Source organism: Drosophila bipectinata, chromosome XL (genome assembly GCF_030179905.1).
Source record: "Drosophila bipectinata strain 14024-0381.07 chromosome XL, DbipHiC1v2, whole genome shotgun sequence".
NCBI classification, from domain to species: Eukaryota; Metazoa; Arthropoda; class Insecta; order Diptera; family Drosophilidae; genus Drosophila; species Drosophila bipectinata.
Genome location: NC_091734.1, coordinates 14,833,445 through 14,857,223, shown reverse-complemented (window position 1 = coordinate 14,857,223; position 23,779 = coordinate 14,833,445). Strand labels below are relative to the sequence as shown.

Genomic DNA, 23,779 nt, shown 5'->3' with positions numbered 1-23,779 from the left:
TTTATATCAAAAGATGGTACACCCTTGCAGCTATGATCAGGCATAATTAAATTTTATTAAAAAAATAATTTCTTAGAATACAAAATGTAAGAAAAATCCCAAGCTTCTATTTTCAAAAATAAATAAATAAATGATAGTTTTACCAAATTCCGATCGTTCAGATATATGACAGCCAGGACCGGATTCACCACAGGTCAACCCACAAACTGGGGGCATCCCCAAACTTATCTTCAAAGATATATATATTTTTTTTAATTTAAAAAATTCCGAATGCAAGGACAAAAAAGATAAAATGAAAAACATAACCGGAGTAAATCATCTTTAATCCAATCCAAGCATACTATAACGTTATTTTTAATCTTAAAAAAAAAATGAGTTCGGTTCCAAGTATTGAAAACGCTGTGCCGGGCGCGCTATTACCCAGAAATTTGATCTCGGCGTCGATTTAATATAAACTAACAAAGGTTGAGCGAGGTGTTGGTTTACCCACTCGTTAAAAGTTAAAAAACAATCAGTCGCAACTGCACAGTCGTAGTCGAAGTATGGTCCAATTTATGCTCGTGATATATCTGGATATGAACTACATTTTCGAAGTGAGAGAAATAGTTGAAAGTGCTATTTTGGAATCTGTCAAAAACATCGATGGGCAGCCTGTGAGTATCTCTTATTTTTTAGTTACTGGATGGACAATTACAGATAAAGAAATCATCCTACAATTATAGCGAGGTAAATAATGGGCGACTCGTCGGGCTGTCATAAAGTTTCTCGAGTTTATCAAAGTGGCCCAGAAAAGGGGAAGGCTGCAGCCAAAAATATAAAGAAAAATTTGTTAAATCTTTAAAAAATTTGTTAAATCTTTAAAAAATTTGTTAAATCTTTAAAAAATTTGTAAACTGAATTCTTGGAAACTATTGTTTCCAAGTTCGCGGTTGAAACTAACGGCCCTGATATCGCTGATTCCACTTATCAGAAGGAAGCCCAAAATCAAACTTCTAATCAACTCGTTGATCTTTTTTTTTTTTTTTTTTTTTTTTTTTGTAATAGCAGGGTAATGTTTATTTAAAACTGTCCATTAGGCACAACCATTAAATGTTATCACGTAAACTTCACTTATAGATAATTTTAAATATTAATATGGTAGAAATAAATTAGAGTAGTAAGGGGAGGTCCAGCGGGTGTAGTAAGGGGTGTAGTAAATTAGAGTAGTAAGGGGAGATCCTTTTTAGTCTTCTGGGCTGCTCGCTGTTGTCCAGCAGGGAGCTGGCCAACCGGTTCGGGTGATTATGAAGCCTCTGCATGTAACGTGCGCTGCTTCTTTGGATCTCGTCCTTGACCCAAGGAAAATTGAGAACCTCGTGGATGGTGCGATTGTCATGATAGACGTGGGCCCCAGTGGCGATTCGAAGGGCTCTATTTTCGAAAGCTTGCATAGTTCGGACATTCGTCTTGCTCGCAGTGCCCCAGAGCTGTATGCCGTACGTCCACATTGGGCGTATTATTGCCTTGTAAATGAGGATTTCTCAGCTTCGATCTCCTACCCATAAGCCAGTAGAAGGATCGAAGTCTTTGATTAGCCTGTTTCCTCTTCTTAATCAGATGGGGCTTCCAGGTGAGCCTCCTGTCTAGGGTGAATCCCAGGTACTTGGGATTGCCTACCTGTGGGATTGGAGAGCCGTTAAGGTTAACTGGAGGGCAGTTGCCTTTGCAGAGAGAAAATGTAGAGGCAGTGGACTTCTCATTATTGACGGCAATGTTCCATCGCTTTTGCCAGTCGCTGAGCAAGTCAAGCTGCAATTGCATCGTTTCGGCTGCCCCCAATGCGCTATCGGCGGTGGTAAGGAAGGCGGTGTCGTCTGCATAGGTTGCTGCGAGCAGGTCAGGCCTCTGAAGAACAGGGAGGACGGCCGTGTAAGCATTGTACATCAACGGGCCAAGAACGCTGCCTTGGGGTACACCAGCGTGAGCTTCTCTAATACGAAAAAACAAAAGTAATGATGTTTTGAAAATAATCTCGGTCTAGAAAAAAGACAATCGGAAGAGAGCCAATATTGGCTTAGCCTTCAGAGGTGATAACGAATTGATCGGATCATCAAGAAATGGAAGCTTCTGCGGATTCTAGAATTGCTGGCTGAGTACGATCCATTTCTTGATACTTATTTGAAAGAAAGAGGCAATAAGGGGAGTGGGCACTTCAATTGTCTGTCATCCACTATCTGTGAACAAATAATAACTTTGACGGGCGAGAAGGTAAAGAATGAAATACTAGAAAGGGTTTAAAAGTCGAAGTACTATTCTGTTTCATTCTACGCCTGATGAGGCTCACATTGACCAGTTGACAATAATAACTCTTTGCATGAAAGAATGTACTCCACGAGAAAGATTTCTCACATTTTATAGCCAATGCTCTCCTAAATTTTATCGAAGTGCATTGTATTGATATTAGTGATTCTCGAGGACAGTCGTACGATAATGCTGAGAACATGGCTGGGAAGTACAAAGGGATGCAAGTGCTTATTCTTGAGAAGAATCTATGGCCATTTTGATTGCTTGTTGTGGTCACTCCTTGAACTTGGTGGGGAAGGCTGTAGTCAACTTGAGTACATTTACTGTGCATTTCTTCAATTTTGTTTAAAATATCTATACCTTTTTCACACCAAAACCTGAAGGTCGCTAAATTATCGAAGGACGGTGGCCAATTTCATGTCCTAAAAAACTTAAGTGTCGGGCCGATGCTATGAAGGCTCTCATTGATAGTTATGATAAACTAAGGGAAACTCTAGAGGAAATTCGTCAGAATGACGCGCAGATAGACATCGTGAGAATCGAAGCAAAAACACTCTTTCAGAAAATGAACAGCTTGGTAATTGCATTTTACACTGTATTTTGGAATGACTTCTTAGAGAAATTCAACGATTCACAAATAAATTGTTGTAGGATTTTACCATGGTTCTTCATGTGCCAGTAGCGTTGAAATCCCTCAGATCCTTCGATGAATCGAAGAGAGAAAAATTTGAAAAATACGAAAAACTTTCCCAAAACTTATCAAACACAGAGGATTATTCGCAATGATTTCCTCGTTCCTGTGGATTCTTCACAAGCTGAAGAAACCCAGCTTCCTCTCCGAGATAATATCCGGGTGGAAAGTTTCAATTCCGTGATTGATCAATTTTATTCAGCTTTGACTGATAGACTTCTCGAAAATGAAATGGCCTGCGAAGGATTTGATTTCTTCAATCATTTGGATGAATTAAATGAAACGGAGTTACGGACGATGAACTCATTTAATGAAATGAAACGGACGATCAGCTGCAGAAAATTTGGTAGAAATTTATAAAGATGACTAAGAACCGTCTCTCACAAATGAATTGATACAATTTGTATCTTTTATTGATTCTTTATCTTTCAAAGTAGCAAAAACTACCGAAAAAACTAACTACTATTGTTTTACTACCGGATACTTGTCAGTAACAACTTTGACACCGCGTTCGCATATATCGAGATTGCTTTGCGAATTAACATACATATCTCGTGTCGATGGTTTCTAATTGCAGCTGCAATGGTGGACGATCATTTTCGAGAATGAAAATAATAAAGCTATCCTATTGCTTAGCATTGAAAATGATTTGCTACGAGAAATGAATTTCGAAGAGATCATTGATGATTTTTCTTCAAAACGATCTAGAAAAGTTAATTTGGTTTAGCTCAATAGTTTGTACGATCTATAAGCAATACTTTTTCAAATACTTATAAACAAAAACAATGATAGATTTAAAAGTAAATTATCGCCCATTAAATACGTATGTATCTATTAAAGTAAGTTTTGTTCGAGGAAAGTTATAAGTATAAGGGCCCATACACCTAAACCCCCATGATTAAACATCGCATTGTTTATCGCGCCGAATATCGCAGCGACTATGGCTTTAACTTCAACATATCCATGCCGCTGCACATGATCTTCCGCAGCGGATCGCTGATGGTCAAGATGATAGGGGGACTATATTGCTGAACAATCTGCGGCGGTACCGTTTTGTGGCCATGATCACCGCGGGTATTATCCTGGTCTCTGGTCTCTGGACATGTCAAGAGCCACATCTAACATTCACTGTGGGTGAAGACCTCCTACTCGGACTTTTTTTGGTGGCCAGTGGGCATTGGCCTGCCGACTATCGCCTGCTGGTTCGAGGTTCTCTTTTATACTCACATGCTTGTACTGCGGGGATTCCCCATCATGGGCGGCAACATTTTTCAGCACTTTGGAATATTTGAATTTACGTGTCTCTTAATTTTTATACCCGGTACTAATAGAGGGAAAGGGTGTATTGGTAAGGTGTGAGTGTATGTAACATTGAGAAGGAATTATCTCCGACCCCATAAAGTATATATATTCTTGATCAGCATCAACAGCCGAGTCGATATAGCCATGTCCATCTGTCCGTATGAACGCTTAGAGTTTATTTCAAATTTTTGACACGCCCCCTTCAGCCCCCACAAATTGCAAACTTCTGTAGCTCCAGTACAGGATGGTTTTTTGAAAAACTTTTTACTATTTATATAGTTAATTGATACCTGAAAGACAAATTTCAGTCAAATAGGCTGATTTTTAGAAGAGATATACCCATAAAGTTGCGGTAAAAATAATATTTGAGCTGGTCGAGGAAAAAGTTATTCGACTCTAATTTCTATATGATTTGGAAAATCGAGTTATTATCAACTATTAATACCTATACCCAGGCCCGATGAGAGGGGGGGTCAGCCGGGTAATTGTCCCGGGGCCTGCAATGGACAGGGGCCCGGCAGCGGGGTCTAATTTTTTTTTCGAAAATTTAAATGGCCCAAATTAAGAAAGAAAAATATGAATGTTTAATAAGAATGAATAAATATTAAAAATTATATTGGTTGATCTCACTAACAAGTCATTTTATATTAACAAAACTATTTTACGAACGTCATTTATATAGCGACCAGATTACAATTTTTAGCAATCCGCTCGAGTGATTCAGCGTGATACTCGTGAGAGCATCCTCTTGAACATTACTGACCCATGTCATGCCATTGATGTCAAATTTGGTTTTTTCTGGAGATACCGAGAACTCAATCAACAGGATCTGAGACAACAAGCACGATCATTTTGTGAGACCCATCATGGAGATGTCGCTATCGACTTAATCGAAGAAATCATCCATCTGAAGGCTATTCATGAAGCAAATTTAGGACCCGATATTCTTCCACCCTAATCCTAACATCTGCATCTCACTAAGAATATACTGTACGATTCCCGTTAGTGTAGCTGCAGGTGAACGTTCATTCAGTCTCTTAGCTCGGATAAAAAATTTCTTGCGTTCTACCATGAGTCAAAAACGTCTAACAAACCTTGGCACACTAGCACTCGAATCAGGACTTGCCCGTAATCTCGATTTCAATGCAATCATTTCGATGTTCGCTGAACAGAAAGCTCGTAAGGTTTTTTGGATTAATTAGTTTTCACTACTCTAGTCGTCAGTTAGTCGTTTATATTGAATCAATCTACCAAAGGAGATATTCAACCAAAGTTCAACCAAAATGTAACAAATACGTTCTGATATGTAAATAAACGGACTATAAATATCGGAACCACCCAGGTGATATTATTAGTAACCGTCTCAAAATGTAATTTTTATCTTTATCATCCAACTAGCCTGTAATGTGCAACGCTTCAGTGTAATTTAAATGAGAGACGAAAACGAAAAAGAGCCCGTGAGGAATCCATGCCCCGGGGCCCGACATGGCTCTCGACGGCCCTTCCTATACCACTAGAATATGCAGTTCCATCGTCTTGTTCCATGTTTTTTTTTTCCATTATTTGCTATTAACCACCTGGTCGACGCGGTAGTAGGTAAATAATAGTAGTGCCAAAGAAAAGTTTGAAATAAATGAAATTTTTTCTAATTTTTATGCTTAATGCTTTGGAGTTTTAATAATACTTAAGGTTGTTTTACACTAGTTAGATTCTTTCTTATCATTTTGTCCTTGCAATATAGTACGTGTTTAAACTGTCCTGTCCTGATTTAAAAGTAAATATAGGAAGGTAGAACCTAAGCCCATGTGCAAAATAGTATTGGTTGATTTCCTACAGTAATTTCAAACAAAAGGCAAATATGAGCCAGCATAAAAAATGCGAGCTGCACTTAAGATTTGTCAAAAAGCACAGTGAACGGTTTCTTAATTCATTCGTCTTTCAATTATTTCTCCTATCGCTTTAAAACCAACTGCAAAATTTATTGAAGCTTGGGAACAGTAGAAAGACGACTTCGAGAAAATAATTTCATAGATAAAACTCCTGGAAGAGTGATTCTCTAACAAAAAAAAACCCTAAGTCAAGCGCTTCACGTTCGGCAACAGGCATTCGAAATAGCCCTTGAAAATGTGGAGGAACGTCCTGTGGAAGTATGAGTCCAAAATTGTTGTTTTTTTTTTTTTTTTTTTTTTGCAGTATGTTACAAGACATACCTAGTATTATAATTATAGTATTATAAACTTTTTCATCCAAATTGATTTGACCGAGTTTTTCATACTATTAGGCTTGACCATTTATTGGGTCAAAATCATCACAGATCGTCACCATTACTCAAAACTTTTAATCGAGGTGATACTTCCATATTTTTTAGAGGACATGACACTTTTTTGGACGTTTTTAAAGCATAACTTAAGAACAACTTAAGAACACCAGTTTTCTGACCAAAGAATCACCTCCAAAGTCACTTGATCTCAACCCAATTGCCATTTTATGGTGTGAAGTGAAGGGAATAGTCACAGAAATTAAATCTCCGATTAACATTGAACTTTATAAAAATTTAAAAAGGTCTTGAGCCTCAAATTCTTGAAAGAGATGCCGAAATTTGGACTCTACTAAATCGCTGTAAAGCTGATATAGGCGGTTTATAAAGCTAGGCGGTTTGTAAAGCTAACAAAGGCGGTTTAAATAAATACTAAGAAAAAATTTTTAGATATTTTAGAAAATTTATTTAGGCTGTGGTACGTTTTGAAGACGTTCACTAATATTATTTTGACCGATTGATTTATTTGGCATATTCAACGTTTTTGTTATTTTCTGAAAAATTTATCCAAAACTTGAAGGTATCATAAAAATCTATTCTTAGTTAGGTTCGAAGAAAATTTAAGTCATTTTCCTAAATCTCTTACAAAGTAAATTTTTTCGGGTTTTTCGATAGCTGTATATAAATATACCAATTACCAATTTCGAAGACTATATCAGATAAAACTATTCGATTTGATACTTTGACTCGTGTCGTAATTTTGCTGATCAAGTTTGTGTCAAAAACGCGAAACGAAATAACCCAATTTTCGTGTTTTTGAAGACTGAAGGTTGGTACTTTGTACAAAGTAATCCTTGTACAATTCATAAGGATCGACTGATTATGTCCTATAGCTTTTCATATACATATATGTATTTCTTATATATTTTTTTAAAGTTGGAATTCTAATAAATTGGTTTCATAACGAAATATACGAGGTACATATCCGATCTTAGCTGCAAGGGTATATATTTTATGCTAAAAATGTACCGTTTATTTAAAAAAAAAATGGGATAATCCACTTAAATATTTAAAAATCTATCTAAATAAAAAAATCCTTACATGTACATGTTAAATCCTTAAAAAAAAGTATTCCGAATTAATTGAAGGAACCCTTAACAGAGAACCCCAAATAAGCTTCATCTTGGGTGGAATGTATAAAACTTGAACAATTTATTTGGGAGAATCTTGGGTGGGGGTCATATAAAATATGCATCCTGCATCAGGTCAGTAAAAATATATCGGTTAAATTAAGTGCCAGCAGGGAGCATTTGATGCCCCAGCTAATCGGCAGTCTGGTGAACACGTTTTCCAGCTATCCAGGTGGAGAGCACCCGCAGCTCATCGTCCAGCAGTATAAAGTCCGCGTCCGAGCCAAAGTCCAGGGTGCCCTTCTGCTTCTCAATCTTCAGACACTGAGCCGGATGTAAAGTGGCCGCCTCGATCGCATAGACAATAGAGCAGTCTAGGAACAGAGCAAAATATTTCATTAATTGGTCGAGTGATTGGAACTAATAGAGAACAATAAAGGAGGGCACTTAAATAATGGAACGACGCACATGGCTGATAAAAACTAGGCTCTATGTGATGGTGTGTCTTTGACTTGAGTAACCTTACCAGTGGCCCGTCGAAAAATCCTCACACACTCATCCATGGGAGCAATGCTTCCGCACAGAGTCTCCGTGCCGGCGATGAACGCCTTGCCCTGCTTCACCTCTAGCGGCAGCTGGCCAATATGGTGGACACCTTCCTCCAGGCCCAAGGCTGAGATGGCATCGGTCACCAGGATAAGGCCCTGTGGGTGCGTGCGATAGGCTATCCTGAGGGCCGCCGGATGCGTGTGGACGCCGTCGGAAATGATGCCAAAGTATACGGTCCGGCCGGGGGGAACAGCATCCGAGGCGAGGAGACCCACCAGGCCGGGATCCCGGTGGTGGAACGGCAGCATGGCGTTGAAGAGGTGCGTGATCAGCGTGGCGCCCTGCTTGACGGCACGCTCTCCGTCGCCCAGCGAAGCCATTGAGTGGCCCAGGGAGACGGTGATGCCACGCTCCACCAGCTGGCCAATCACCTCCGGGTCGCTGACCTTCTCCGGCGCCAAGGTGACGATCTTGATTCGTTCCAGCGAGCCGTACGTGCTCTCCAATGAGCTCAGTCCCTGGGGGAGAAATCAGGATTGGTAATCGATTGGAAGGACGTTCGAGACTCACTCACCTTGTCTATAGTCAGTATGCAGTTCTCAGGATGGGCTCCTTTTTTTTGGGGATTGATGAACGGACCCTCGGCATGGATGCCCAGGATGCCGGCGCCCTCGGGCACCGCCGCGGGAATGCGAGGCAGGATTGTGTGGTAGCTGTCGCTGGGCGAGGTCACCAGTGTGGGGCAGAAGGAGGTGACGCCGCTCTTCACCAGGCCGCGCGCCACCTTGGCCACGCCCTCCTCGATGGTGTCTGTGTCGTAGGAGAAGTCCACTCCATAGCCGCCTGAAACAAGTGTGGGATATTTATTAATAAATTCGGAAAGACTTTCTCTGTCATTTATTTTTAGTTTCCGAATGGTGCTGGCCTTGCTCTATTTTGCGGCTATTCCCCTTCCAGTAATTTATTAATTAAAGCAATTGCTTTCATTTTTGGGGTTTTGTTCTATGGGGGTTTAGTGCTTACTATATGTTGGATGTTATCATCTTGATCTGCAATGCGTTGTTTAAAATTATAGATTTTATCAAGGAAAACAAGAATTATGATGTTGATTGAAAACTAGGAATATCTTCTTTTTCTTTTTTTCGAAGAAGTTTCTAAATTCTAAATTTTGAACAGCTTTTTTATATTTACTTTTAAATATTTGATATATCTTATTGAATATCTTATTGAATTTCCTTATAAAATGCGTATTAAATATTAATAGTTATATTTGTAATTATTTAGCTATACAATTAGTATTTTTTATGGACTTTATAAGAAAGACTTGACTGGAAAAGAAGCTATGGAAATGGTTTAAGGTTACAATAGACCTTATACATTAATTAGTAACTATTTAAATAAGCTTAAAAAACTTTATTTAAAATTAATAAGCAAACAAAATAGAAGTTTTTAAAAGAAAACTAAATATACAAAGTATTTTTCTAAAAAAGAAATTTTAAAGCAAAAGAAAGCCTTTTGAAAGAAAAGGTAAAATACAAAAATAAAAAAATGAAAGCTAATACCAAATATAGATATTAAATAATGCAAAAATTAAAATATAAAACCAAAGTGCAAAGCAAACATTTCCAAAAGTAAATGCCAACCAACCACATATGGAGCTACTGATAAAATTCTGTGACAACAAATTGCATTTTGATAAAGCCTCCTTTGTTTACTGGGTCGCTTGAGCCAGCGGCTCTATCTAGTGGCCACTGTACTCCACTTGTGGTTGAGCTGCTGCTCGGGTTACGGGGGAGAATGAATCTAAAGCCCCGATAAGATTAGCTCGCTCCGATTACTCTGCCCCCAATCCAACTCGTTAATGGGAAAATGGGCGACCTTGGCGACTGATTGAGCCCGCAGCGAAAGTGGAATTTTGACGGGGTTAAAGGGTAGGAATAGCTAGTGGATTCTGGAGGACCGTCTCACCATTGATCTGGAGATCCAGGTAGCCGGGGGCGATGATGGCACCACCACAATCGATCCGGCTGTGAGCCTTGGACTGCTCGTCGAAGAATACGGGCTCCGGATTGATGATTTGGCCGTTTCGCACCCAGAGATCGTCGCGGAGCAACTGGTGGCCGCGAACCAGGCGGCAGTTGGTGAACTGGATTAGCCGGTCCTGGGCAGGCGGTGCCGGGCAGGAGCACATCTTCCTCGGGGCGGTCATCGTGGCAGGGCGGGCTGGGGGGCAGGTGGTGGCCGTTCGAGCTCTGGCTCGAAAATAAATAACACAAAAATTAGCGAAACGTAAACTATGCAAAAATTAAACCGAACCTAACGATAAACACAAAAAAGGCAGTGGGACCGCATTCTGCCACCCCGAAGTGCCATCTCTATTGATGGGACAGTATTCGATTGACGCCAATCGATAACGATTAGCGAATAGGTGGTTCATTCAAATTGAAAATGCTAGAGCCCTACTGGATTTTCAACCAATTTGTTGCTCATTTGAAGTTGTTGGTTGTTTACACACGACCCTGTGCAATTTTCTTTTATGGCCCCCAGTTCGGCACTGGGCGGTGCTGGCCCGCTCGTTCCAGCCACCTTGGGATGCCATCTCGTGGACGCTGCATAAAATGGCCATATTTACCCAACAAGCCGACAAAGAGCCGGCCCAAAATGCAAATGCAAATGATAATGACGACACGACACCTCGGTAACAAAAAGGAGTCCAAAAACAACCTTCAGCTTCAGGTGATTTTCTACACTCGTCGATAAACCTATACTTTCTTTTATAAAAATTAAAAAATAAAATATAAACGGTTAAAGGAAAGCTTTGAACTTGAACTGGCCTTTTTTTTAAATGACCTCTTATCAAAGATTATAACATATTATAAGATTATCAAAGTACTTTATAATCTTTGCTCTTATGTAGCCACTGGTTCTTTTTTGACACAAAGTCCCCTGCTTCGATTTTCTAAAATAAATTTTGTTTAATTAACATTAGCCACTATAGCTAGCTATTTTGAAGACAAGTTTCTAGGGATTTTATGTATTAAATTTAGAAAAAATTTTAGATTTAAACCAATTTTAATTATATTTTTTATTTTTTTCAAGATTAAAAAGAATAAAAATGCCTTATATTGCTGAGATGGTTTGCTTACATTTCAGTAAAAACACTTTCATTTTTTTGTTGCTATTTTTTTTTACAGAAAAAATCCAACACTTAGAGGTCTTATTTTTGGAGGTTTTAATATATTGAATGATAATAAAAGATTATTGAAATGGGAGACAATAATTCAATGATTTTTGTAAAGAATTGTATGGTACTCTTAATAAATAACAGTGAAAATAGAGAATAATAAAATAAACTTAAAAATTGTCATTATTCCGAGATTCTTCTTCAGAGAATATAAGCAATAATGATTGAAATAAAAAGTTTTAAAAATCATATATAACGAATTTATTTAATGTTTGTTAAAATCCTATTCAAAATTATTGTGAACAGCAGTTCACGTTGGTAACGAACCGCATTCCTTAGTAAAAAATTATTTAGGTATTTAGACTTATTAATAAGCGTATAAAAAAATGTTTAATTTAAAAGTTTTTAAAACCAAAGAGTGAAATAATTTTTTAAAAGACTATTTTGTATGACGTTATGATACCCGGTACCGTGAATATCCATTTCTTTATTTTCTATCAAATCTCGTTTAAATTATTTTCTTTCAATAAAGACTAAAAGCAAATTATGCATAATCCCCACATGCTTATTACTCTTTTTTTTCAGTGCATCCTCTCTTGTGGTGCTTTTAGGTAGGCTCGCTCCTCTGTCGCTGCTAATCCACAATGGCCAACATTTTAAATACAAATTGTAGCGCTGTTGCTGCCGCTGCTGCTGCTGGTGTTGCTGTTGCACCTTGCCCCCCACATGCCCCACCCTTTTGTCTCCGCCAAATGACTTGCAATTTTTGCACACCCGTACCCCTCTACCCCAGTACACCCATCCATACATGTGCTCATGCACTCGAGGTGGGATAGGTTCGTTCTTTTTAGTCTATTGGCAACTGATTAGCATTTAAATTAAAATGTCGCAAAGTGGCCTTAACAAAATGTTCCACTCTTTGTGTGCAACGTGGCGCCCCCTTCCCCCCTTGCTGAACAAAACACGTGTGTGTGTGTGTGTGTGTGTGTGTTAGCCATGCCATTGCAGTTTATTGTCTCTATGGGGTGTTTGGGAGGAGGGTTTGGGGGTGTTACCTGTTTATGCCGAGATTGGCCCATTCCTTTGTGACATGAACATTAAATGGCAGAATGGAAAGTTGCGATTTGTCATTATCGTCCAAGCTTATCCTGGTAATCGTCTTTGGGTCTCGGATGGCAGTGGAATATAGAATCAGGTTCCAAAGTCTTAGATTATTAGGTGAAATGGCCTTGAAATAATTATATCAATGGGGACTAGTTCGTTAGTTACTTGTTTAAGTTTTTAGTCTTCTTCCTTAGAACTATCAACCCTCATTCATCACAATTATCCCGATTATTGGGCCATTTTTCACATTGACATCTTTAATACTTGCCACAAAATGACGGCACATCATCTCCATTATTTTGTTGGCACTTCAAAGAGTGAAACAGTATTCGAGCTTAATTATGACAATTAATTGTTTTTGAATGAATAATGTTAATTGATTTGTTTCTGTCTTTGTATGCACACTATAGATAACTCACTATTGTCTCTATGTGGTTTGAATACATACACGTATACTCTATATACCGCATACATGCTTTATGCATACATATCATATCACAACAAAAATATATAATATTAAGTAATCAATGCTTCTTACCAAATCCTTTATCCTTTATGCGTCCGTCGGTCGCTGGCTCTCCGCAATTCACAAATTAATTAGGCCAATTTGCTTTTTGTTGCCCGAGAACTGAAAAGTCTTTCCCACAAAACAATAATTCCCCACAACAAAGATGACGATAAATTAGGAAAGTGTTTTTGCAGCAAGGAGGCAAATCTCTTTGGTTGCATGGTTATGATACCCGCCTTTTAAGATCAAAGCGGGTATACTGTATTTTCTGAAAACAGGCATCGCATAGCTAAGGAAGCTTTAAAGTACATGGTCATAATCTATAATTCAATAAATATATCTACATTTATATATCTATAATGATACGGTTCTTGAAATAGAAAAGGGTAAAAAATTTTGGTAGCAATAGAAACTATAATATACATACATATTTATACATATGGTAATGGTTTTATTTACCGGTGTTTGAGAAGGCACACAGTGTTTTCGAAAATAAGATATTATATTTTATTTTCTTATTTCTAAAACGTATTTTTTCATAAAGCAAGGATTTTCTTTTATTATTTTTAAAGCAAATAAGACTAAAAGTAGCCAACAAGAATCAATAAGTTTCGAGAGAAGTGTTCTAGCCAAATCAATTATAAAACAACTTAAAGTATATGATCATATAAATACACTATCATATTTGTATACCCGATACTTGAGATGGAAAAGGGTGTATTATATTTTTTGGAATTTCATTTTTTCGCATGAAAACCCGTGTATCAAAAAGCAACTTGATACTGTACATATATTGTGGTTCAACTGTAATTTTTTGAAGATTTTTTACAAAATAAAGTAAAGATTTTAATAGAGCTAAAATAGAGCCAAATGCAAATGTAACAAAAAATAAATAGTTGCGAGAAAAGTACCAGGTATCAAATAACTAAAGAATCATTATTACATATTATTATTTTTTATTTATTTAAGAATAAAATTGCGTAGGATCTAAGTTTTAATAACATACTTGCACTTTTTAATTCAAAACCAAAAATTAACATTATACCCTTGCCCCTAGATGAAGCTTCGCTTTTACAAAAAAAAAATATACCTCCTTTATTAGAACATGACCCTGAACCCTTATTATCTATCCCGTAATTTGAATCCCGGTGATTTTTTTGTCGTTGGCCAAAAATTGATTCATTTCATTGACATTGATCGAGTCCTTTTCTCACTTCGGTGTCTCGACTTTTGGCCATTTTTCATGGTCAGTAATTGTTCCTCGTCGGCTGGGAATGTCTTTGTCCCTAGTCCTGGCCTGCCCCCACCCACGCGACATCTTCGACAGACCCCACTCCCGCAGGACCCCTCTAGCCACACTCCTAAGCAGAGCCCTATGCATATATATGCGCTACTTAGGGCATGAGTGTGTGTCATCTATGCTCACGTATCAATAAGTGCTCCAGACGTGGACTGAATTTTTTATTAGAGTTTGTGTATGCACAATAGTGAATATGTCCCCAGTCCAGGACCAGCCGCAGGACCAATATATCCATATATATATATAAATTCATACAAGGCGGTGGGTGTAGGTGGAGGGGCCGAGACTGAGACGTTGTGGGCGAGGTTGCGAAATTGCCTGTGAAATATTTTCTATATAAACACATCAAGGCGATAGGGATATATGACAATTATGGTCATGACAATAAATATCAAAGCGTAGAGGACAAAATAAAACAATTTATAAATAAATAAAGAGGTCTTAAAATATTAAATAGATATTTAAGGCCATGAACTTAATATCTTTTTTAGGCTTTCAATAAAAGTATTAGAAATAAATATATAATCTTTGAAACCAGGGCGGCCTACTTATGTACATATTTTAGTTCATAAATAGTCTAAATGCTTAAAGAATTCTATACTTTAGAGTTGATATGAGTAATGATAATGATATGATAAATATTATTTTATTAATTATTTAACAAAATCTATATATGTATATTTATTTTAAGTCGTATGTATTTTACATCTTAATTTCTTTACCTCCACTGTAAGGCTATGAGTCTGAAGGAAAAAAGTGCTTTTCAGTGGCTCTCCTTTGTTATGGAGGCGCTTAGCTGTAGGCGTGGCTGCACGCCCTCCAAGGACAATTGGTCGAGATGAAATCAAATCAGTTGCAAACTTAACCAGCCATGGCTAAGGATATGACCCGCAAGGAGCGTCAGTTTCAGGAGCGGGAGAAGGCCAATACCCCTTATCCTTTCTGCTCCTGCCTCCCACCGTCCCACCCACATCTCATGGACAATTGGCCGTAATGCGAGGAACGGCATTTCAAAACTAATCCAGGACGACATCCAAGGCAAAAGGATTAGCTTTGAACTCGGCGAAAGTGTCCTGCCTCTTAGCCAGGAAATGGGCGTATGCGGAATATCTTACTATAAATAGTTTTTTTAAAGCCAAACTTTATAAAGTAGTGTTTAAGTATCTTAGATATCTAATAATTAAAGAACCATTTTATCATAATTCTAGTTTGTTGCAGTTAAATTTTTCTATTAGCTTTAATAGAAACTTATATACTTATTTGTTTCTATTCCATGGGCTTGGACAATTTTAAGATCGTTATTTATAAGTATGGTAGCTTTAGATATGATTGAGTGATTTTTATGGAATTTTGAATAACCAATCAGTTGATCATAATGTGAATCCTGTTGTTTAAATTGTGGGGGGCTTGAGCCACTCGAATATAATTAACTTTAAAACTACGTTTTCTTAAAATCCGTTAATATCTACTCCAAAAATTCGTAACCCTTTAGGCTTTAAACTTTAAAGTTTAAAGTGTAAATCTTGTATTGTTTTTTATATACTTATTTGAAACTAAAGTTGGAGTGGCGTTATCTTGGGCTAGAATAGGTTATAATACATCCTTATTAGGTGAGGAACATACGCTTTGAGGTGAAATTGATTTGCAAATCAATGAAAGGACATACTCTTAAATTGTTGCCAGGAAAATCTAAACATATTACAGTGCAGTGTCTGGATGGAGTCATTCGCATGAGAAAACTCATGCAAAATGCATGTGAGAGACAAAAACTGGATGAACAGGACAAAGGAACAGCCAGACAGACTGGCAGACAGGGACAGACGGACAAAAGGATATGCAGATAGAGGGACCTCGGGATAAATTCCCTGGCTTACTTATTAACAGGCCTTAGGTCGTTTCCATCTCTGACTTCACTTGGCTCTACCAGGCATTGTTTCCGTGTCCGTCTGTCCGGTTGTCCGCCTGTCAGATTTACTTTACTTTGGGCCATAATTTGATGTATTGTACAATATGGAACGCAATTTAAATATGTGCGCAATTACGTAAAATGTTTGCCATCTGGCCCCCTCAATCTTGACCATATACACACACACCTATAGTCACACACACACCAAACACATCCATAGCCTCTATCCGTGTCGGAATATCCGGTTGCACCCAAACCGCATTCCCCTCTCCGGGTTTTTCAGATTTCAGATTTTCGAGTTCTAGCGGGGGGCGGTTGGCAGGAAAGATGGAGGGGGGCTTTGGTACACCTCCCCATAGCCCAGCCCCCCAATAGATTCAGGCATTGCTTTGTGCCATGGTTGACCAAAACGATTCCGACCATTCGGACGTTGCAGATGATTGAGGCAGGTGCCAACTAATCAAAAATGCTAGCAATTATAATTGATTAAAACGGTCCACACGATGATGATCGTCACGATGATGATGATAGCCATGGGCTGGAAATGGACCCAAAGAGTGGGCTGGGACGACGGGCCAGCAATCCGATGAGGGTGTTGAAACATCAGAGCTTTCGACAGGAATTGCAGCCAGTTTCTGGTTAAACGTTTTTGGCCAACAGACTCTGCCATCAGAACCAGGTTTCCATTTTCAGTTCAATGGCTTCCGATATTTATAAGTACATGGGCAATAAATATTTTAGCCAGCTTATTAAACCCACCATTTAAGTGTTTAATTAAAGTTATAAGGGAAAGAATGCCATTGATGTGTCTCTAACAAATAGATGTAGTATTTTAAGAAAATTTAACAATTGTAATTTAAAAACAGTTTAAATTTTAAATGTTTAATTTCAATCTAATCAATAAGTGAACAAATAGAATGCCTACGGAGAATTTGTGGCAGCTTTGTGGCAACAAGAACATATTGGGTTAATTTTGACCATCAAAACACAATTTTATGATTAGTACTAGGCTATATTAAAATCCTTTAAAGGACCATAAACATATGAATTCTATATGTACACATCAAGAACATGCTTAAGAAAATGACTGCTATACCCGAGTTTGCCAACTATTAAGGTAATTTTTTGTTAAACTAACCTTTTAAAAACATATTTGAATTTTATTTATTTATTTCAATAAAGAACCTGTATATCAATATGTACATAAACATCTCTTAGGTACACTAGGATGTACAAGGCACATTAAAATAAGAACGAAATGTCTCTTAAGAATTATTTAATATTTATAATAAAACAAGAAAAGAAAGCTAACTTCGTGCTGAGCCGAAGTTGATATATTTATGTATTACCTTTGCGGTTCAAATCGGATATATACAGTTGGCCTTTATTTATTAAAATTTTATGATAAAAATCAATTTATTATAATAAAACATAAAAAAACAAGAAAGGAAAGCTAACTTCGGGCGGAGCCGAAGTTGATATACCCTTGCAGTTAAAACCGTATATATATCGCAAATATTGGATATAGTTGGCCGATCCTTATGAGAATAAAATAATATTACCCAATTTATTATAATATAAAATCTAAAAAAAAGTCCAAAACTTCTATCTTCAAAAATACCAAAGTTGGTATTTCTACCAAAAAACATTTTCGATCGTTCAGTTATATGGCAGATATAGTTGGCCGATCCATCAAAGCCGATCGTGCAAAGAAAAGAAGGGTGTGTGCAAAGTTTCAAGACGATAGCTTTAAAACTGAGAGACTAGTTCGCGTAGAAACGGACAGACAGCCAGACGGACATGCTCATATCAAGAATATGATATGATATGGGTATATATCAAGAATATATATACTTTACAGGGTCGGAGATGTCTCCTTCACTGCGTTGCACAATGTTGACCAAAATTATAATACCCTCTGCAAGGGTATAAAAAGAAGGTATACAATATATCTTATGTTTCTTAGCCAAGATCCATAGCACGTTGCCATTGTAATTTAAATATCCATTAAAAAAAATTAAGAACTCTTGAAATTCAAAACAAAAACAAGATTTATTTGGCATTTGAATAAATGACATTTGACAATAGAGAATTTAGAAAAAATTTCCAAAAGCTAAATACAAGATATGTGCAAGATGCCCAAAATATTAAGCCAATAAGCAGCTATGTTTCACTATAATTTAAAGACATTTCTGTAATTGCGCCATTCGTCCACGACCTCGTTCATATTTCGTTACTCATCCTTGAAGCTTTACTTTTTTATTCGAGGCTCACATCGACAAATTTTGGGTTTAGTCTCAGATTTCTTCGAACTAGTCGGGTCTCCCTGGAATTTATCAGAACCAACCGAATTGTTCAGTTCAGTCTCTTTCTCGATAACCTCGGTTTTGGCGCTAGTCGTATTCTCTTTGTCAGGTTTGAGGGCCATCGGGATGTGGTTATGTTCATCGTCCTTTGGAGTGTTGGTCTTGCTGGTACCAATGCCCTTCGATTTGGCCCAGTCTGGGGCTTCCCCTTCCGGAAAGGAATCATCTTCAAAAGAAGAACCGGAAGAGGAAGTACTGTCATTATCTTTGGGAGGAATACTGTATTTAATGAGTTTGACATTGATTTTCATAATCTTCTTCTCGATCAAAGCTTTGGCCTGCTTCAATAAAAGGCCTCTTCCTTGCACTTTGTGGTACTCCAGACGATATTCAACGCGATAAGTTGATCGCATAACGTCTTTTAGGAGGAGGTTGGTTGATAGCCTCTTGACCGAAGCAATTTCTTCATCTTCGTCATTCGCCATTATTAAGGTTTCGATTTCTAGGCGGGCCCTTCTCCAAAGGGCGAGTTTTCCAAGACTCTGCTTCCTCTGGTTATTATTGTTACCGGGATTCCTTGTCAATCGATAGAGTTTTTCCAGATCGACTGGAGCAAAGGGATTCTCGTCTAATTCCTTGAACTCATCAATATGTATGGAATCTATTTTCCCCGCCACGACTGCCTCATAAGGCTCGTGCCCAGAAGATATTTTTTTTACCTTAACCTTCATAATTTTAAGGACCTCCTCTCCCTCGTAAGTGTTTTGGGGAGGCACCAAAGGGAGACCCGTGTTGTTATTTATGTGGCCATCACCTTGCGGCTTGGCATCTGGTACTGCGCGAGAGCTTCTGCCTCTGTATTGGTCGAACTTAATAACGCAGCCTTGAGTTTCGGGATCAGTCACAGCTTTCTTCGAACTAGTCGGGTCTTGGACAGCTTTCAACAGGGATTCAGGCTTAGCCGCAGCACTACTGGCACTAAGCTCATCGAGGATGCGCCTTTCATTCCCACTGGATAGCCCCAAGGGAGCTATAACCTTCTGGAAGGATTCACACTTCTCCGTAGACTTGTCGGTTTCCAATGGATTCTTATCATTGGCCGACGCTGTCGCATTTACCGGGCCCTCTTGATTCGGGGGACCGGAACAACGCTTATTTTCCAAATTAGGCATTTTTTTTCTCAAAAATACCTTTCAATAAAACGTATTTAATTATTAGCTCTTTAGGATCGATGTTGCTTGTTACAGTATCTGACAAGTTATAAGGGGAACTCTCACTGACTGTTAGAACTTTGAAAAGCTGGCCTACTGGATTTTTGGGTTTTCTATGAGAACTAAAATTATTGTTGTTGTGTTGTTCTTCTCTTTTTAAATATTTTGGAAGCTTCGAAAATACTTTTAGCCTTTAGTATGAATTAGTATGAATTTTAGTATCAATTAAAGACTAGTTACTGAAGCGATAGGAGCTTCAGCGCTTAAGACTTAAAGAAGATCTCCAATAATGGACCAATGATTCTCTCGATTCCCTTTCTATATAATCGATCAATATAAACGAGAAAGGAAAGCTAACTTCGGGCGGAGCCGAAGTTTATATACCCTTGCAGTTTAAACCGGATATATATCGCAAACATCGGATATAGTTGGCCGATCCTTATGGGAATATGAATATATAATCCAATTTATTACAATACAAAATCTAAAAAAAGTCTCAAGCTTCTGTCTTCAAAAATACCAAAGTTGGTATTTCTACCAAAAACCATTTCCGATCGTTCAGTTATATGGCAGCTATAAGATATAGTCAGTCGATCCTTATGATATAGTCGGCCGATTCCGGTCGTTCCGACTTATATACTGCGTGCAAAGGAAAGAAGGGTGTGTGCAAAGTTTCAAAACGATAGCTTTAAAACTGAGAGACTAGTTTGCGTAGAAACAGACAGACGGACATGCTTATATCAACTCAGTAGGTGATCCTGATTACGAATATATATACTTTATAGGGTCGGAGATGTCGCCTTCATTGCGTTGCACACTTTTGACAAAAATTATAATACCCTCTGCAAGGGTATAAAAAGGTTTTAAAAAAACATATGAAATAACCTAAAAGAATGAATCTGATAATATGATACTCGGAGTCATAGGGGCCACAGTATGTACAATGAGAGCTTTCGCATTAACACTCGAGTAACCAAAGCGAGCTTAGCAAGGACTATATCTGCCCGCGGAATTTGAGACGTCACTCCAAAAACGGGTCTTTGGTTTTTTCCGACGTATTTAAGAGACATCGGATGTAGCGGTTATTTCTGGAAAGATTTAACGGAGACGCTGGTATTGTTATTGGTTAAAAATCACTTTACCGTTGCTCACTTGCGGGACTAGTGTCTTTTTGGGAAGCAGTAGTGACAGGAGCTGGGCGGGGTGAAGGGTTGGGAAAAGTGCGGGAAAAGTTTTCGCTTTGTATAATTAAAACTAGGAAGGAACAGCGCCGAACACAAACGGAATTGTTTACATGTGTCTTTGTTACAGTTACAGTTACAGTTATCCATTGGTGGCTTGTGGATTGTGTGGGCGTGAAAGGGGAAGGACATGAGCCTACAATTTAGCTGCTAGCAAGCCTGCTCTTGCTCTCCACCTCTACTTTTTCTTTAGATAGTTTTCTCGCTTGCATATGCAAGAAGTCTCCTGTCTCCTGCCTGCCTATGCTGCGGGTAGCGTCCTTGCTATCGTCATCGCCATCGCCATCGTCATCGTCATCGGCTTCGCTGACTCGCCTCCGTTCACGCCCATTTTATTTAGCATTTCGTTGTTTTTTCGGTTTCCTGCGGTTTTTAATTAAAATTAACTTTGTTTATTTTACGCTTTACCCACGCCGCGTCTCTCTCGCGCTGTCTACTACTTACTCTCCCTCTCTCTGCTGTTGCCGCCTCAGACAAAGTGATGTTTACTTTTGCCCGCTACTTTCTTCTGCGCCCTCTCTTTCTATCTCGCGCAGGTTCTCCGGCTGTCGCTAGGCTACTTTTCTGTTGTTTTTGCTGTTGTTGTTATTGTTGATGATGTAGCTGCATGTAATTGCCGCCATTTGCGTTGTCGTCCCAGCCTCCTAGCCCTCTCCCCCCTTCTACTGGTTGTTGTTGTTGTTAGATCTACCTGTTGGTAGACAGACAAAAGCTTAACCAGCGGAAGAAGAAGAGTTTTGCAATCATCGTCATCATCTCTCAGCCAGCGTTGCCCCTCTCCCGCATGCCAGCTCTCCATCGCGTTGCCGGATTGTTTAACTTTTGTAAGTTTGTTAAAGTTTTTGTTATGCCTGCTGGTATTTGCCCCCAGGCATCCCCAACCCTGCCCCCTGCTGTGCCGTCATTTTGATTAGTGCATTTTATTTACATCTTGATGCAATTCACTTGTTTGCACAGGAGATGATAGCAGTTTGAACAGCAGACCGGAATGGTAAATGCGAATCCATTTGAAGTGAACAAAAAAATAATTAAATTGAAAAGAATGCGATGTAGTTTATTGACTGAGCCTGTTATCTGGAAGCCAAAGTTGATTAAAACTGTAAAAGCTTCCGAATATGTAGCATACTTTTTTGGGGCTTGCGGAAAACTAAATTCAACTACATTTACATACAAATTCAATTTACTCCATTATTAAGCCATATTTTTGAGCTTAATGAATTTAATTGTATCACCTTTAAAACATAAATTGATTAGAAATCGTAAACATTTCCAATAAACGTGACCAAAACAAAATACGGTGACCAAATGCGCAGCATACTATTTCGGGCTTTTGCATAAGGATAATTATAACTTGCATAATTGTAAATCTTGGCATTTATTTTTTAATTTTAAGCCTCTACTCACCCTCAACTTTTAGCGAAAAATGTATCAAATTATTGCCCTGCTTTAGGCCACCCGTTTGTTAAACTTTCGGCTTATAATCAAAATTGTGAAAGATCCTTCTTGGCCGCTGGCCCTTTTCAGGCTCCGCCCCGTTCAGCAATTAGATGTCCTCACCTGGGCCACTTCCTTCCAGGCGAGTCGTCACTTTGGTAACCGCCGCGTTGTTGTTTCTTCACTCGGCGAAGGACCAACAAAGAAAATTGCAAATAAATTAACAAGTTAATTGAGTTTCGTGTTTAGGCAGGTCGCAGGATACGGTACACAGGATACCGAAAGCGATCCCAACTCCGAGGTCCCCCAGCCAAAGCTTATGGCCAATAATCAAGGGAAGTTACAGTCTGGGTCAAGGTATTAGGGGAGGTAAACGATATAGGGGGGATATTTGTACATGTTGTATTATTTATGGGTCTCATATTTCCTATGTATATATCTTGATTCTATATTTTGATTTATTATATAAATCATATATCCTAAACTGAGATGGAAAAATACTTGTCGAATACCTACTTTTTTTAAAATAACTTTATTAATTATATCTTTCTATATAAAATCTAATACAAGGCTTATTTAATCTTTATATATACATTTCTTTAATAAATTTAAAAAGCTCAATAATATTAAAGTAACTCAATATTATAAATACTTATAAACTACATTATTTACAACTGTCTCTATTCTTTAGCATTTTTGATACAACTTTTTCTTAATTTTCTTAAATTTTTATAAATTTATCTGTAAGAGATTTAGTATTTCATCAAGCAACCTTTAAAAACCATTTTGAATCAAATTTAGTTTTTATGTTTAAAGCCTTTTTTTATTTCTTTAATTTATTTATCATAAAAACACTTTAGGAATCTCTTTAAAAATCTTTTAAAATTGTACAAGTTAAGTATAATAACAGTTTCCATTTTCTTCAGTATTTGTAGAATGTCCCTTGTAAATTTAGAGATTTTGAATAATTTATGTGACGGCCGCTTGATGCTCTCCACTTGGCGGCAGCTGTTCCTTCGCCAGGACCTCATCGCCGCCCCATCCCCTCTATCCTGGCCGATGGTGTCGAGTGCGTTGCGGTTTGTCAGGTGCGTTAAACTGTGCGGTCCCCGCTGCGGTCGCTCTTCGGTTATTAACAATTAACAATTAATGCTAAATCAATAAGCAAACACAACATATTTGAAATAGAGGCAAGGCAGGTCCTGGCACGAATGCCTCACATTGGCCATTGACAATGTCATTTATATGCTAATTGGAATAGCTCAAGGATGGCCAGGATACGTTGGGGTTTTGCTCCATTTCCAAGTTAAGGCCGTGTCGTACCGTACCGTTTCTGTTTCGACGAATTAATTAAAAATTTTTACATCCTGGCC

At 38.2% G+C, this 23,779-nt stretch overlaps 1 protein-coding gene across 1 annotated transcript; it reads right to left on the bottom strand.

The window, feature by feature from the left end:
* Window positions 1-7,721: 7,721 nt before the first annotated feature.
* On the bottom strand, window positions 7,722-10,559 carry LOC108127920 (N-acetylglucosamine-6-phosphate deacetylase). Its single transcript, XM_017245250.3, has 4 exons — window positions 10,181-10,559; window positions 8,787-9,055; window positions 8,190-8,730; window positions 7,722-8,037 (listed from the first exon to the last, which is right to left on the bottom strand). The coding sequence occupies exons 1-4, from the start codon at window positions 10,419-10,421 to the stop codon at window positions 7,856-7,858; spliced, it is 1,233 nt and encodes a 410-aa protein (XP_017100739.2). The 5' UTR covers window positions 10,422-10,559; the 3' UTR covers window positions 7,722-7,855.
* Window positions 10,560-23,779: the final 13,220 nt, after the last annotated feature.

What these genes read in the sequence shown, in the direction of transcription:
- LOC108127920 (XM_017245250.3), bottom strand. Translation starts at nt 10,421, where the DNA reads ATGACCGCCCCGAGGAAGATGTGCTCCTGCCCGGCACCGCCTGCCCAG. An exon ending in CCTGGATCTCCAGATCAATG is followed by an intron (nt 9,056 to 10,180) that starts GTGAGACGGTCC and finishes CACTTGTTTCAG; the next exon opens with GCGGCTATGGAGTGGACTTC. An exon ending in GATTTTTCGACGGGCCACTG is followed by an intron (nt 8,038 to 8,189) that starts GTAAGGTTACTC and finishes CTCTGTTCCTAG; the next exon opens with ACTGCTCTATTGTCTATGCG.